The sequence below is a fragment of the Spea bombifrons genome, chromosome 11 (genome assembly GCF_027358695.1).
Source record: "Spea bombifrons isolate aSpeBom1 chromosome 11, aSpeBom1.2.pri, whole genome shotgun sequence".
In the NCBI taxonomy this organism is placed as follows: Eukaryota; Metazoa; Chordata; class Amphibia; order Anura; family Pelobatidae; genus Spea; species Spea bombifrons.
This window is the reverse complement of record NC_071097.1, coordinates 31,761,226-31,778,748: the sequence shown is the minus strand read 5'-3', so window position 1 is coordinate 31,778,748 and position 17,523 is coordinate 31,761,226. Positions and strand designations below refer to the sequence as shown.

Genomic DNA, 17,523 nt, shown 5'->3' with positions numbered 1-17,523 from the left:
TTGTTACAATTTATATCTATTTAAAAAAAAAAAAACCTTGTTAAAAATGTCATTTTTTTTTCAGAGCGCCAGTAGGTTCTGTAGCATTAAAAATAAATAAAAAAATTGTTTTTTTTAATATATATAAAGTGTAGATTGAGTAGAATTCCCGAGTCAACTTTCTGCTGATGAATATTGAAATAATGCAATGAAATATATGGATGGAGGAGTATCATTGTTGAGGTAGAATAATATAAAAATAATAAAAATCCCAGTTCGAAGCCATATCCCATTCGCCACGGTCTGTTTTACCACCTTCCATGTAAATGATTCAACATTGCGGTATCCCTTCAACTAATTAGTATGATCAACACAGAGCAAGACAGAAACCAAGCAGACAGCCTTCTCGGAATCAACTGATACAGGAGAACGAGAGAGAGAGAAGCCTGGACTGCCGTCGTACAAATGTAATAAATCCAATGTCTGCTCTCCAGAGCCAATTTTAATGGGTAGGGGACAGGCCCATGTGGTCCCGTAGCTAATTAAAGCCAGCCGAACAATGCGAACCAACAGAATTCTGATGTCACCGCTCTCGAGAAAGGGGTTAAGTACTAAACTAATGCAACCCTCCGGCTTGATCTTTCATCACCTTTTCATTTAACTTTTCCCCAAAGACATGCAAATTGCAAGCTTGAGTTACTCTCAAGGGATTCCCGTTAACATATAGTTCACCACACAATTATTGAATTCCTCACCCCCACCCCTAACCCCCCCTCCCCCGCCCCGGATTTCACTTTACATACTCACCATTAGCACGGCAAAGTTACCGAAGTGGGCGCACTGAATGGTGGTAATGTTGGCTACGGAAGAGATTAGGTGGCAGGCTTCTCCACGCCAGCCCCCATGTCCACCAGGAAGGTCACTATCCCAAAATGCAGCAATGGGGTCTACACCCTCCGTAAAGTGTCTCAGGGCAATAGTCACTGGGTTGGTGAGGTTCCCAAAACTGTATCCATCTATAAGATAAAATAAATGATCGGTGGAAAAACTGGGAAATATATCACGATTATTACAGAATACCGGTATTCATGATATAAAAAAAAACAAAAAAAAATCCTAGCGGAAAGTTTCTTGATTATTTATCTTGGCTGTTTCATTCTAGGGAGAGATCGTAGCCTCTCTCAAAAACACAGACATTATTCTGCATCTGTTGTTCAATCCATAAAATAGCAGTCCATGGTATTGTTAATCACCAAGGCAAAAATCCCTTCGATTTACGTTTTTGTCCTTAAGAATGTAAGGAATTCAAGAAACATCCCCTAGAAGAGATTTCTCCTTCTGCCGTCTGCAGTCACTGTAATAAAATTCTGCTTCGACGTTCGTGTCTCGAGCCGTATGAATGAACACCAACGTGCAGAGTGCAAAAAAGCACCATTCATATTGTGACTGCAATCATTGAGAATTATTATATTTGGCTAAAAACCTGCGTGATTGACGTACGATGCCCTGTCCAGGTCATAAGTGCAAGGTGTCTTGCTTAGAATACCTAAAAATCTTTACTTTTATTTAACAGGTTCCTTTTCAGCATTCATGCACATCTGCATTTTTTTTTACAGATAAAAACAGAGAATAATAATAATAATATAAAAAAGAGCAACTTACCTATTTTGTAAAACACAGCTGGCGTGGCCACTGGCCGACGTCTACCATCATCTGTGACATACGATGAGTTCCCGGCGATAGGAAAGAGTTTACCATTACGAAAGACGATAACCCGTAGCTTGCGAGTGGAGTTATCAACAGATTGCAGGGACGGTGCGAAGGCAGACCGTGGCAAATGGAGAGAAGCAACAGCTACGGTGTTCTGCCACGCCAGGGAGAAAGGAGCGAGAGAGCGAGAGGAAAAAAAAAAAAAGGAAAAAAAAGGAGAAAGGAGAAAAAAAAAATTGAAAATGCAAGTCACAACAGGGTGGCTTTCATTATGTTTTAAAGTAAGGCACTAAGAATACGTGTTCTAGTTCCTTTTTTCCTGCAGGATGGAAGCAACGGTAACAAGCAGCAGCAGTAACCATGGGAATAAGGTCGGTAGAGTGCATGTTAAGAGGGAAGGCATTTTCGTTGCATGTGTGAGTCGGTATGGTCAAGTTCCCCGCTGCAGAGGTGAGAATGGTTTTTACCATGCCTGCTAGAGGGTCCATCAACACTGCAGATCTGATTTAAAGAGACAACCTCCGCCACATTTTCTCCTTCACTTAATACAGAATCAGACAACTTAGATTAAAGCATTGTAACCACACACACAAAAAAAAAGGGGGGGGGGGTGAAAACCGTTCGGGGGAAAAAAATACTGAAATATTAAAAAGTACTGGGTGATGTAGAACTGGAGAATGCAAAACTACACGTTTGTAAAGAAGACATCGTTTGGTTTAAAAAAAAAAAAAAAGACATTGAAAAGGATGGACTATTGAACCACCAGAAGAAGAGAGAATGATAAAAAATATATATATATATATAAAACGTTTTAATTAGAGAAAGCAAGCAAATACAGCGAGTTCCCCGTGGGGATATATTTCATGGCCGATCGCAGAGATCACACGATTCCATTAAACGTTGCGGAAACAATGGCCCTTAAGGAGTTAATCTTTCTTTTATGTCAACCATACAGAGAGCTCTCTGTTGATTAACGTCACAAGTGGTAGACCTCTGAAAACAAGTCGGTGCACAGCATGAAATAAACGTTAATGAATTGGGGTATTTCAGAGACAATTTACGTTAGTAGCTGAGCGATGGATATATATATATATATATGAGACACTCCTTATTTCGAAGCTCTCCTTTTTATTATCTGTTGTGTTCTGTCATTATGTATAATTACGGAGTTTACACATTCCATTTCAAGGAGAATTCCCCCAAGGTGCAGCAGTAGTCATCTATATGCATACATGATTATACGAGGCTGCTTCCTAATGCCTCCATGGTTTCCTTTATTTTGCCCCCCTTGTTCTTTTAGACTTTATGCCTTCTGCTTCGCTGTCTCTCATATGTATTTTTTAAATATGAATGCACGTTGTGATGTCTCCATGGGGCTGATGTTTGAGAACGGCTGGGTGGTGTAGCTATTGGGGTCAATGAGGGTGCGGATAGGATCAGCAGGGGCTTCTATGCACCAGCTGCAATTCCTTTCTCTCATCTCAATGATGGAACCAGGTATGACATCATACCCGAATGCAGTCACCCTGGCAAAGGATGGATTTTCGCCCCCGCCTCCACCTTTCCTAGACATCTGGGGCACTGGGCGTGACATTTTGTTCCAATGCACTCCAGCAAAGTACAGATTTTTGCCCCTACTCTCATATTTCCTAGACATCGAGAAAACCAAGTATGACATCACATCCCAATGCAGTCAGCCTGTCAAAGAACAGGTTTTTCCCCTACTCTCATATTTCCTAGACATCTGGGGCACCAGGCATGACATCACATCCCAATGTATTCACCCTGGCAAAGAGCAGATTTTTGCCCCCCACCTTTCCAAGACATCAGGGGCACCAAGTATGACATCACATCCCAATGCAGTTACCCCTGCGAAGTACAGATCTTTGCCCCCCACCTTTCCAAGACATCAGGGGCACTTGGACATGAAATCAGAGAGGTAGGATGGGAGTGTTGGGGCATCGAAAGGGACTCCCCAAGGAATGAAGCTGCCCCATAGCTTCTGCCCTCTCTCAGTGGGTTTGTTACTGCTGCCGAGGCTAGGTAGATATCCATATTATAATTACTGCGGTGTCTTCGGTCCGTTACATAGGTGCCATATTTACTGCTTCATAAATAGCATCTCAAAGCTATCGATCCATTCCCCATTACAGATTTTTTTGTTTATTGTCTCATCCAATCCCAATCAAGTGGAAGCGTCAATAAAACAGCATAAATGAATGAATATAACGGAGAACAAGGTGCTTTCTTTGGTTTGCTGTCAAACAAAGTCTACATTGCTGTTATTAAAAGATATATACAATGTACTTAATCTTATTAAAACACATTACGCTGCAGCCGTAATTAAGAGTTTTATCGTAATCTGCGTTAACTCTATTCTGGGAAGGAAGCCTCTGTTTGGTAACGGAATAGAACGCAAGCTAAATGAATAAATTAAAAAAAAAAGAGAGAGACGTGGGATTCAATATAAATGCAGAAGCTGAAATTGCTGCATGCGACAGCATAAAGGTGACATTTTATTTCATTCTACAGCCACAGTCTAATCCATTAGGTCCTATTGTGTAGCGCTCTGTGCAGTAATACCGGTGATAGTAATTCCCTCTTCATGTTCTTTGGGGTTTATTCACTAAGCAGTGAACGGTAGGCAAGATGACACATTTGTATCTCCTCGCGCTGTATCTATAAATGATAGGCTCAAGTCTTCTTGCCGAAGAGACTCACCCCTCTTCCTCCTCCTAATGTACAGGTAAAGCATCTCACCGTTTAGTAAATAAACCCCACTGGCTTCTGAAAGTTACCCTTCAATTTGCAAACATGCACAGCAAAAAAATATGATTAAAGGGGAGCACATGACCTGAAAAGCATAAAAGGCATACACATTCAGATTCCTGGGTTGCTGCTAGAACAAAAATTACCAATAAGAAAGTCGATCAATATATTAATATATTTTTTTTATATATATATAAAAAAAAAAATATATATATATATATATAAAATAATATATTAATATATATATATATATATATATATATATCCATCTATCCATCCATCCATCTATCTATCTATATTTTAGAATTAGCTCATTAAGTAGATTTTTATATGAGATTCTCGGGAGAAGATATATTGCCTTTATCTGGGAAAATAACACCCATTAACTCGTGTTTCTAAAGAGCCTAATGTGACCTTGGATGATGAGGTTCCCTGTAACCCAATAGGTGGAAATAAAGTGAGGGGCCCTGTGATTTAATCTTTGCTGTATGTCCTCCCCAGTGTGAGTGTGAAGTCACAAGCTGACAAATGTCTGGCCGTTATTGTTGTGTGCTGAGAAGAGCTGCTGGACAGTGTTGTGCATCGGGTGGGGTGAGGAGCTCCTCGATAGTGTTGTGTGCAGGTAGTGAGAGTGGCTGGTGGATGCTTGCCGGTGTTATTTGCAGGGCAGGAGGGGATAATAAACAAGAAGGTGAAAGAAAGAGAAAGGGAAGAAAGAACAATAAATAAGTGAGATGGACTGAGAAAAAATGAGCTCAATGAGAGCACGGTAATTACAATTAAATACCCTATATAAACAAGTAACGCAGCTTAGAAGTAAACCATGTGACCAACCAATGTAACTTCCTGACCTGCATGATTATTCTTTCCATTAAGTACCCATTGTACAGCGCTACGGAATTTGATGGCGCTATATAAAACAATAAATAATAATAATAATAATAATGTTCCCTGTTAAGTTGCTGATGGTTTTTAATAGATTCCGGCAGTCTTTGTAAGGGAGAGAACTTAAGAACAAGAACGTCATTATATGGCGCCACAATCCGCCACGGATCTCAGCTGTCCAAAGGTAAACTTTGAAACTACATATATCCAAGACAATGACGCTGATTGACAAACCAACGTTCATAGAAAATGTAACAAATGGATTAAGTTGTGTTAAAAGCCGAGACAGCGCTTATTTTAGTTGCTCGTCCCTTTCGTTACAAACTGTTGCGATTAAATAGACTGCTGCCATATCGTTTAACATTGGCTATAGTATAATTACGTGCAACCATATAATTACTTACATATTTGATTGCTCCCATTCTTACTGGAAATAAGATGATTATGTAGCATAAACTACCATTTAACTATCTATATAACTTGTAGATCCCAGTTATGAAGTTAAACACTTCTCTTATCCCTACCGAACTATTGTTTTTATTACTATTATTATTTATTAATATATCAATGTATACAAAAGAGAACAAAACATACATACAAATAAAAAAGACAAACAAGTTCTATACCACATTCGTACAAAAAAAAAAACCTACAGAACTATTGGTAACTAGCCCCCCCCCCCCGGGAGCCCATAGGCTATCACGTCCGAGTTCTCTCTGTTCATGGAATTTTCATAGAGCTTCCCTTTAAATAAATGCAGCGTCCAGCACCAGGGACAGCAGCCGGCACGTAATATCCCGAGAGCGTTCAGGACCTCGGACAGCTCCTTCCCATTCATCAGCGGCTGCTACATCGGAATCTGTATTATCGATCAGGAGGTGGGAGCCTCCGACTCGAAAGCTTTGTTCCAGCGCTAGCCGACGAGCAACTTTAAAAATTATCTTTCTCTGTCTGTAGCTGCGTTTAAACAACCATCTCTTTCTCTTTGCCTTTTTACAATCATGACTGTCTTAGATGTCTTATTCAGCAAGTTTATCAACAGGGCGTAGATACAATGAATTTAATTTCCCAGAATCACAGTTCAGTTCCAGTGACTGGGTGATTAAGACTGAGCCATACCATTGTTTTCCACAGGCAGTATGATAAGGAGTCAGGGTGTTGGTCTAGTACAGGGGTAGGCAAACTTCGGCTCTCCAGGTGTTGTGGACTACATCTCCCATAATGCTCTTACAGTCATAATGCTGGCAAAGCATCAAGGGAAATGTAGTCCACAACACCCGGAGAGCCGAAGTTTGCTTACCCCTGGTCTAGTACATTGGGCTCAGATAACAGATCGGGAACACATATCACTGTCTCATATGCAGCTGCCTGAAAGCATTATATTATTCAAAAATTAAAACCAGTTTAAAAAATAATAAAAAAGCCCAACATTTTTGAAAAAAAATAAATAAATTTGATACTAGTAACAAGAAAATTGGTTCCCCTTTAAGAAAAGGAGTAACGAAAATAGGCATATGTCAGGATCTTTCTTTATTTCTGAGTTTGTTTAATTTTCTTCCGTAAGCAATTTTTGTACGCTTAACCAAAATAAAACGCTTTGAGCATCGACCCAAATAATTGACACAACGTTGCGGCACTTTGAATGGAACACCTGTGCGTACCCACTTAGACGGAATTCATCATGTTTTTTTTTTTTTGGAAAACCAAAAATGGGCAACAACTCGTGTTTTGCCCTCAGCTGCTCAGGAAAAGATAATAAATTAGGAGTTTGTAATTTCAAGCTGTCAATGTGGGATCAGCCTTTGCATCGGCGGGCAAGCCAGGTATTTTGAGGGGAAAAAAATACATAAACAGCTTCGATGTCTATGCATTGTTAAACAGTTGCCACGCTACTTAATCGCCAGCGGGTCTTTGCTTTCCTTCTCCAGACAGCTTTCAAGCTTACGCATAAATATTAGCCGTACACCCACACAACAAACATTCGCAAATCTGGTCAATCAATTTCAAGGGAGTTTATAATTTAGGTAAGCGCGGAGCGTCATCCAGAAACAAATATCAATGTATCATTTACAGCGCGCCGATTTGATTCCTTTCAGTCATTTGGCAACTTTGTTGGATAAATATAGTTATTTCAGTCTTCGGAGACTGGAAAATGCACTAATGCACATCATTCACCATATTGAATCAACATACAAGATTATACATTCCCTACCCGGCAATTTGGGATTTTTTTGTAAAATATCCTTTAAATATCTTTTTTTTTTTAGCCAGTCTTATCAGATAAATATTGAAAATATAGCTACTATGTGCTGTCGATGAATGTTAGTGACATCATTTAATGGTTTCTTACTTTGAAAATCTTAAAATTTGGAATGCTTTGCTGGTTTTGGAATCTGTTTTCCTATTTACAGTTAAACACAAGGCAGCATACGACCCTCCTTAAAACACACACACATATATATATATCTATATATATCGTTACATAGTACATAAGGTTGAAAAAAGAGCTAAGTCCATCAAGTTCAGCCATTCTACCTAACCTTCCTACTCTTGATCCAAAAGGAGGCAAGAAAAAAGCTACTTCGAATTTTGCCAACAGGGGAAAAAAATTCTTCTTGACTCCAAAGGGCAATCGGATTTCTCCTTGGATCAAAGCTTCTTAACAAAGCTAAATTCCTTGGCACTTAGAGACAAAACCATCAGAAGTGATTACTTCTCTGACCGGGAACCACATTCTTCTGCAAATGCTTTGCTGGTTTTGATATGGGATCACCCCGGTCATCATACTTTAATGCATGTGCCGGCCGAGTGGTTCCCCTTGGAAATGCATTGGAGATCCTGCAGAATGGCAGCTATGAATCTGCTTCTCTGGGATTCCAGGAGATGCATCAGGCTGAACATGTCTTCTGCTGCCAACACTCAGTTCTTACTTCTAGCCATAGAACAGCGAGAGTGCCGCATGCACAGAAAGCGATCCTGTTGATTCCAATGGGAACACTTTCCTGCCGCTGATTGGCTGCATCAGTGGTTGAGAAAATAGGACCAGACAAGGGGTCCATTTGATACAAAACCATGCGGAAAGCATGTGGCCCTTCCTAATATAACAACCATTGCGGCAAACTTAAAGTGGACCAGTCATTCACAAACGTTCGCTCACAAGCACTGTGCTAGCAGAGGCACTAAATTGTGTGGCCCCCTGCAAGCTGTTTGCGGGGTCGCCCTCTTCTTATACATATTTTATTGTGGTTCAGAACTAATAAAACCTGGGTGCCATCATTTCACATAAATATGAGATGATAACACACACCTTGCCCTGTCTGGTACAGAAGTGATTAGCAGCACGTGTGATTAGTAACAGCATGAATGGATCCACTCGTGTACCATGGAGACTTTCGGGGTCCCCCTGAACCTCAGGGGCTGCAGGGTGCTACTTTCAGACGGCACGCATGCATTCTGGCGAATATCATTTGTTGGTTGATACTAGAGAAGGCCCCTGCAGGCGACAGAGTCGCTCGAACGGCCCTTTAACTCTCGGTAGGCTAGACGGGGAAGGGACCAGGGCTCAAGAAACATTATTTGTTATGTTGATTCAATTTAATTTATTGTTCATTATTACTTAATTTGGTAAATTTAAGAACAAACCTAGCAGTTTTGAGCCCTTAGTGCACAATTGGACAGATTCAGGGCTGGAGAGAAGATCTAAAACAAGTAATTGAAGAGAGATTGGATTCAGCATATTCTGGTACACATCGGTCTATAAGAGAATTGCTATTCAGTTCCTTGTGATTTATCGGAGACACTGAATCCAGCTTAATGTGTTATATATGGATCTGTTTTAAGTTATAGTTTTCTTTCATGAAATCTTTGGCTTGTTTGTTGATTCATTTCTTGGATTTCTGCCTGCCCTGATCCCGTTCCTTGTATGAGCTATAATTCTCTGCTGCCTACCCTGGCCTTTGCTCTGTTGATCAATCTTCCAAGCTTCAGCCGGCAAAAGACTCCAGAAGACTTTAACTTATTATTATGACCAGCTTATCCATAAGGCCTAACTTTGGCATGGCACAGAGCTGAATCATTTCTTGAGCCATGCCATGACTTAAGGAAATTATAAGTGGAAAGAGATGACCCCGTTAATTGCCAGCAGTCAGGGTCTTTAGCCCGTCGGTCCATCCATTGGGAACTACACTGCCTTGTTACAATATTGCTAATTTTATTTCCATTCATCAAAGGATTCCAAATGCACTCAATTTATATATATAAAAATAATAATTTATAACGTATATTCTGAATATAAATATGTGCTGTTTCCATATGGATTTACTTGGTTAGTCCCCAAGCATTCCTTGTATTAAAGCTGTGTAATTAACATCATTGAGATTTTCTTTAAAAAAAAGAAAAAAAAAGATTTAAAAATAACATTAAAAAAGACTTTGTGGTCGGGATCACTGGAGAGAAATCTTTAAAATGTTATTGCATCAAACTAATGACTCGATGATTTTGCTTTATGGTTAAACAAGGGAAACATTATGATTCCTCTCTGAAAAAAAAATATATATGAATGCACTGATGGGTAGTTATTAAATAAAAGAATGCCAGAGCATATTGATAAACTGAAGGAACGTGATATACATTAATTATTTTTTTGGGAGGATTATACAATTTATATAAAATTGGCGTTCATTAAAACCACTTCAGCTGTTTACAAAGAAATGTGATTCTGAGTGATTTTACATCAAAAGCATATGGGAGATTGAAGATGAAAGATAAATCAGTGGTAAAACAAAGCTGCTGACATACAAAATGCCATTACTCTTCCTCCAAGGAGCACCTTAATAAGTCCTACAAGACACCGAGGAACAGCCCTCGGATAGTCCTTTGTTTTTATTCACACTAGTATAAAGCAGAAAGGTTTTTAACTTTAACATTATAAAATAGGACTCCACTGAAATTTACGTGTAAAAGTTTATACATGATGTCGGAATATTTTAAAGATGAACGAGTAAATGTTCCACCTCCTGTAGACAAAATTCTGTTACCCCACTTGTGAGGTCAGGCACTGATGTTGGATGAGAAGGCCCGGCTCACTATCTCTGTTCCAGTTTATCCCAAAAGAGGTCAGGGCTCTGTGTGGCCCGTCAAGTTTTTCCACCCCAAGCTCCTCCAACCATGTCTTTATGGACCTTGTCAGAGAGCTTTGCGGTACTAACCACCACGTGATCTAGTCAACCAGCGTCATTCTACGAAGGCCACTACCCACCACCGTATCCAGAGTTGCAGGTCACTAACCATAATGTTCCACTTCAATATATTCAGCCAAAAGTCGTCCATGGATACCATCTTCACCCGTGGAACTAGCTAAATCTCCCACCACCTCTATATCTTGGGTTCCTCTTCTCTCCCATTCCATTTAGAGTTTGAGTTTGTCACAACCATACCACCCCGAACAGGTGTCCAAATTGGACTAAAGTAGAGAAGACTCGGTCCCAGAAGAAGTAGGAAGTATGGCCACCTCACCAGCAACAACAACTGCTCTCTGGGCTGGTATGGAGAGATCAAAGGACCACTCCAACCAGCTCATGCTCCCCACTGCCCCGGAAAAGTGGGACAGTGTGGTAGCTACTCGGGACAGAGGAACAGTGTCCTAAAATTGGGACTGTCTTGTGGAAACAGGACTGTTGGAGACATACATAACCCATGAACTAGTCTTGAATAAAAGCACTATAATAGAAGTGTAGCAAAGAGCCAACCATAAACACATGGAATCATTCAGAAGATCATTAATGGGAGTATAGTACAAACAGTTTTTGTGATGTAAGATTTCTGCATGATCCTTACAGCCTGGCAAAAGACAAAGGAAGAAACAATGTATTGCTTTCCATTTAAAGACACAAAGTAGCTATTTATCACACTTAAACAAGTGTTTAGTTTCCAACTCTAAATAAGTCAAATATTGAAAAAAGTCTTGGTAGGAGATAATTAAAATTTATTGCATTTATTTTTGGAGAAACAAAAAAGAATTTCCAATTACCAATAGCTGCAATCATTTGGGGGTTAGTGACAGCAAATGTGTCAGTCGGAAGAAGGTGCAAAAATATATATCCTTCATAGCCTAGGGGAATAAATAATCACTTCACGAGAGAACAGCAGCAGAACCGCCAACACATGAAGGTGACGATTTTGCCTTAATGATGAAATGTATATTTTATTATTACTCTTTTTCATAAAAAGAAATGATGGAGCTAACCATAAAATATTGTCACCATTACAAAAATTCTGTGACCACCAATCGGGGTAACCAAAAACGTTCTAGTACCGACCTCCGGCTTAAGACTTCATAAGACTTCACAACACTAATAGTGGGACGCGTGGCAAACTCTGTAAAGGGGGCTCTGTTCTCCCATTTCTCTACAAAGGGTCAAGTGGATCTGTATTAACTAACATACATGTATAATGTGAGCAGCAACGTTCTGCTGTTGTAAGGTAAGGGACCCAGCTGTAGATGTAGGGGCTCTGCCCCTAGGCACGGTAACCTAGGCACATATCCCAGATCAGCCGCATTCTATCAATCTATCTATATATATCGATCTAGCTATCTATCTACCTATGTGCTGGTAGCTAAGCATAGATACATGGACTGTGCGTTATAGGATGATTGCATTTCATTTCATTCCAAGTCCAGGACTGAGATTAGCCAGGCTAGTCTAGACGGCTAGTATGGCTCCAATCAGGGCCAGACTGGGGAGGACGAGGCGTCCTTGGCACTTTAAGGCTGGTGGCTGCCTAATGGCATTAGGTAGTGTGTGGCAGGGTTTATCTGATCTGCCGCCGGACATGAGTACGCGGACTGCTTCATGTCAGTCATTAGCCTTGTGTGCCAGATATCCGGTCCGAGCCTCGCTCCACCTGAGATTTACAAAACTGGGGACATTTGTCCAACCGAGTGTAGTACCCTACTTGGGAGGCAAAACCACAGCGCCTACATAGGTAATCGTTCTGTCGATACCTTTAGATAACTTACAAGAATTAACAGAACTAATTCCTCTCTCTACATTCTAATAAAAGAAAGGTCACCCGACGACTGCATATGATCGAGATGCGAGTAGGCATTAATGTTTTATAAAGCTTTTAGAGAGTGCATGAACAAAAACAAGGAACAACCTTTTGGTTTATGCTAAATGTCCTCATGAAGATGTATTTTCTGGCTGAATGGGCTCGTATGGAGCAGCATCTCGCATTCACAGATGCAGCTGGGAACATTATTTCTAACGGAGAAAGCGTTGACAGCTATTTCGAAGGTGTTTAGGTGACGGAGGCTCTCGTTGATGAGCTTTGTGTGTAAAAAGTGGTTATTCTATTATTTAAAGCACTTGTTACGTTTCCGTAAACTGTATACTAGGAATATGATGGATAATGGTAATTAAACCCAAAACCACTTGAAACCCCCATTGTTTATTCGTGGACTGTATGAATAAAATGGCTGTGATCTTTGTCTTTATTAGGTTGGTATTTATATTTAAAATATGCAATCGCAGTAGCGGAGGAATTAATAGCTAACGATGCCGGGAAATATCATGCAGAATACTTAATGGGTTTTATACAGGTGGACAGAAAAGCACATTTTTTTTACTACTTACATACATACTGTATTCTACATGTTTTACTCCTTTTGTACATGGTACATAAAGCAGATGTATGGACGATGTCTCTGGCCAGACATTACACAAAGTACATGTCTAGAATCTCATCTCCAGAATAAAGATATACCAGTCCAGAATTTCCCATTTTTTAGGGGTCCTGTTCCATCAAGTTCGTGTGTACAGGCAGCATTGTGATAACTGGGTATGTCTAGGACACACATATCCTAAACGCTTGTAAATGAGCTTCAAACTACCCAGTATCTGTACTGTGTAGCCTAGAGCTCAATGCTGCGGGGTCATGCACATACCTGGGAACTTCTGGGCTCCGGCTACCCGGAGCCTCCCTTGCGGGACGCGGCCAGGACTGCACACTGACATCAGCGGGCGGTCCCGTGATATCAGTGGGAGTTCCCCCTGATGTCAGTGGGAGGTTCCGCTAACGTCAGTGGGAGTCTCCCCTGACATCAGTGGGCGGTCCCGCTGACATCAGGGGGAGATCTAGCTGACGATGGGGGCGTTTCTGCTGATGTCGTGGGCATCACCCGGCAATGTCCGGGTCAAACCCGGAGAGTTCCCAGGTATGGTCATGCAGAGTGTGTGACCCTGCCCCCTTTAGGCCCCGCCCTTTTGCCCCAGGATCCAGGAAGGAGTACGTTTAGATATTCTGGAAACAGTCTAAGGAAGGGGTGCTACAACGGTGCATGGTCCACAAAACAAAAATTACAAAAATAGACTAAGAATCTTAATATGTATAGCTTGGAGGAGATACCAGTGAGCATATGGCGGAAACACTCAAATACATAAAGGGTTTTAAAAATAGAGGTGGCAGTATATTTAAGAGAAGGAAAATAGTAGGACAAGATGCTATCATCTAAAACTAAAGGGTTAATAGCATAGATGTAATGGGCTACTGGTGTTACTATCACGAGGTTTTATCTTACTGAAAGACAGAAGATATGTGAACACGCTGCAGGTCCAAGACAACAGCAGTCATCAAAAATAAGGCACAGTTTTTTATGAGGTCATCAGACTCCCAAGTGTGCAACTGCGCAATGGTCCGGTTCCAAGGATGATCTCTGATCTCCTCAACAAGCCCATATGCATTGTGGACTTTGATGGGGCTATAAAAAACAATAATTACATTTTTTTTTTAAATGGACAACTGTGCCCCGCGCGTCTATCTGAATGATGCCCCTGGATATGAGGTCATATCCCAGAGACTGCAGAGATGAGAGCAGAGGGAAGCTGGGGTGCTGCCCTAGACCCCACACTAATACATTGCTTTTTACCAAATAATTTTAGGTGTAAATCTACACCAGTTATCCCCATTTTAAGCTACAGTTAGCATTTCCAGTGATCATGTCTGTAAGGTGTGAGAGAGACACCGCTAACTACTCCAACTACCTCTGAGGACCAAAATTCCACCCTCTGTGTTATGTCTGTAAAAAAGGCAAAAAACATAACCGTATAAATTATTTTCATTAACCAAACAGCCACACTTGACGGTTTCATTGCTCAACCAGCATTTAATTAAACCATTAAGATATTACGCTTTGATTTACTAGTCTCCCAGCAGAAGATTTAACTATGTGGGCAGTTAGTCTCCTCGGCTCAGCAAGCAACTTATCAAATGATCTAAACCTACTGCTACTGTTTTGCTTTGTAAACCGCAATCTTTAGCTTTCTAGAGGCGTAACCTCGGGTTTCTATCAAATTTGGAATACAAGAAAACAGTTGGGTGCAACATAATTTGGGATTTTCAAGAATTCCGAAGAAAATAAACTGAACAAGAAAATAAACCATGGGGGGGGGGTTATTTAACCTGAAAACTACCCACAACAAGAGATCATACTCTAAAACTAGAGGGTCGAGATGTAGCGTTAGGAAGTTTTACTAGATATATGAAGGTAACCTGTGTGTAGCCGTCGCATATACAAATATACAGCCGGCCGATGTCAAGTGGCAGCCGTTAATTGAATAACCCGAAGACGCTGCAGGAAGACACGGACAGTAACGTCCACAATTAGTTTTATCGTACAGGTCCATGGCATTTAGAATGAAGCAAGGAAACATTGTTGCTAGTTGTCATTTATAGTCTAGAATGTGAATGGCGTAGGCCTCCCATCCATTGCGTCTGGTGGATAAGTAAACATAGAACCCCATCATGAGCTTAATAAAAAACACTGTAGTTCGGGCACAACTTACATGAAGCATGGAGAACAGGTAATCCCTAGGGGTTAAAGGTGCATGCCCGAAGCGGAACGAGAAACAAGGATAGCACTGAAATCAGACGAGAGCTTTCGTTTGTTAAATGTCAGCGTGTACCCAAGGTCATTTCCCTGGAGAGGTAATTCTAAGAGAACCGCATCATTTACTGGAAGCGCTGCCAGTAAAGAATTAGAAAGGTCGATATTTTTCATCTCAATTTGAGCGATTTTTAGGAAAAAGAAAATATGAAGAGCAGTCAATATTACTTAAAAAAAATGGATGTCCTCATAATGTTTTGTTATGGTTAAAATATCTTTAAAAAATGCAGCCATCCTCTGCATAGCATATACACATCTGGTGTGATTCCCGTCTGGTGGGATAAGGGTTATTTACTAAACTGTGACTTTGTAGATGAGCTGATAGATTTCTGCTTACTGACTTCACTATACATTATAAAGGCTTACTTAGATATCTAACTTTACTAAGTACTCATTATGTACAGTGGTGACCCAGAGCAGCACTCCCAGTTGCCCGCTCCATGGCTGCCATTCTCTCTGCTGAGATATGATGTCATATACTGGCACTCCTACATGTCTCAAAGGGCACAGTCTTCCATGGTGGAAATGGGCCTTTCAGAAGATCAGGGGTCTGCCTTATAATTGGCCCACTCAGCAGCGGGACACTGGGGGATCTGATTGCTCAAGAGGACAATCCCCCCCCATGGACCTGCTGCCCTTGGCCTAGTCCAAGGAAATCTAAGGAAACCTACTATATTCTTGAAGAATAGTGAAGTTGGTGAAGTTTTTAACATGCAGATGTTGTGTCATATGGACCATAGAAGGATACACAATCTTGAGAAGACCTGGGCCAGCCATCTGGCGCATTGGGCAAATGCCTGGTGGGCCGTTGGCCAATAGCACCCCCCCATACTTACCCTTACTGCCTCTCCAGCAGATCCAGAGTGATCACCGCAAGAGTACAAAAGGCTAACATGTGGTTGAACTTATCCAGCTGATGGTCTCATGTACGTCATTTAGTGGCCCACTGGCCCTAAAATGCCACCGTCACTTAGTCATCCCCAGTCTTGATTCTGAGAGTTGAGCCAACTGCAGTGTTAAAAACAATGTTGCATAAACTGAACGATTGAGTTGGGAATTATCAGAAAGGAATATCGGAGTACTCCATCCATCACCGGTCAAGTCGTTGTTTCATGCAGAGAAGCGGTTGCAAGGTTGTGGGTTCAACGATGCTAAATAGAAGCAGATTGAAGAATGGCAAATGGAGAGTCCTAAATTCTTTAGATATGTAATCTGACATTTAGAGAGCCTGATACTTGTAGTGGAGAACGCGTCATTGTTGTGTTAACATTACTCACAAAGTGGAATTAAAAACCGAACTACAGTTTCCATGACAACCAACTGTCTTCCCTGTATAGCATCAGTTTAAGTCTGTGCAGACCGATTGCTAACAAACATTAAGTCCGTCAAAATTCATCCTGATCCACGGGGTTAAATCGGGTTTTTCAACAAATACTATTACAAAGCTCAGATACTTAAATCAATCCATGTATACTTATCAAAAGGGTATCGCAAAGCCCGTGTCTGAGCAGCGTACGTATAATCTAATAAATCAAACTGTAATAGATCATACCAAAGAGAGTAACGAAGATTAGAGTTACTTCCAGAATAAAAGTACACAAAAAAGAGACGGCAGGTTTTTTTTTACAAGAACCAATAGCAAAATAACCCCAATTTTCATGCTAATATATTATATATATATATATATATATATATATATATATACAGAAATATATATGCAGGGAAAAAGAAAAAAATGTAAAATTAATAATAAAGAATAAAAAGTATGTAAATTAGGCATTCTAGCTTGACTGGATACTTAGTAACGGCATAATCAGACTTTTCTGCTCTTAGCAAAAACTATAATCAATACTAATGATAGAACCTAATGATTTATATTGTAGCCAGCCTCACCGAGTCAAACCAATTTTAATTCTTTGAAACACTTGCCAGAAGACAAAAGCGTAAAGAAACGCTAAACAGAAATTATCTTGAAGAATGATGCATTAAGAAGAATCAAATTGGAGTCTAGGGCAATCCCCGACCGCAGAGGACATATCAGTTATTGGTGACAGACAGGTATTGTGAACCCAACCATATAGTAAAATCGCATTGATCTCATAGCTGCCTTAAACTAACAAAATCGCTGCATCCAAGACGCCTTACAATGTATATTTCTGTCTCCTTTTCTTACTGTGAAGTCGTTTCAGAACATTCCCAACTGTTTCGAAACTCTAAATATATATATGAACTGCAGT

The 17,523-nt window shown here is 40.5% G+C and overlaps 1 protein-coding gene across 2 annotated transcripts in view; it reads right to left on the bottom strand.

The window, feature by feature from the left end:
• ADGRA1 (adhesion G protein-coupled receptor A1) overlaps positions 1-17,523 on the bottom strand; it is a 162,817-nt gene that overhangs the window by 54,148 nt on the left and 91,146 nt on the right. For both annotated transcript variants that reach the window (XM_053449886.1, XM_053449887.1), the window contains 2 exons: positions 1,642-1,843; positions 787-995 (listed from right to left, as the gene is read on the bottom strand). In XM_053449886.1, coding sequence (XP_053305861.1) covers positions 787-995; positions 1,642-1,843 — 411 coding nt within the window. The remainder of the gene's footprint in view (positions 1-786; positions 996-1,641; positions 1,844-17,523) is intronic.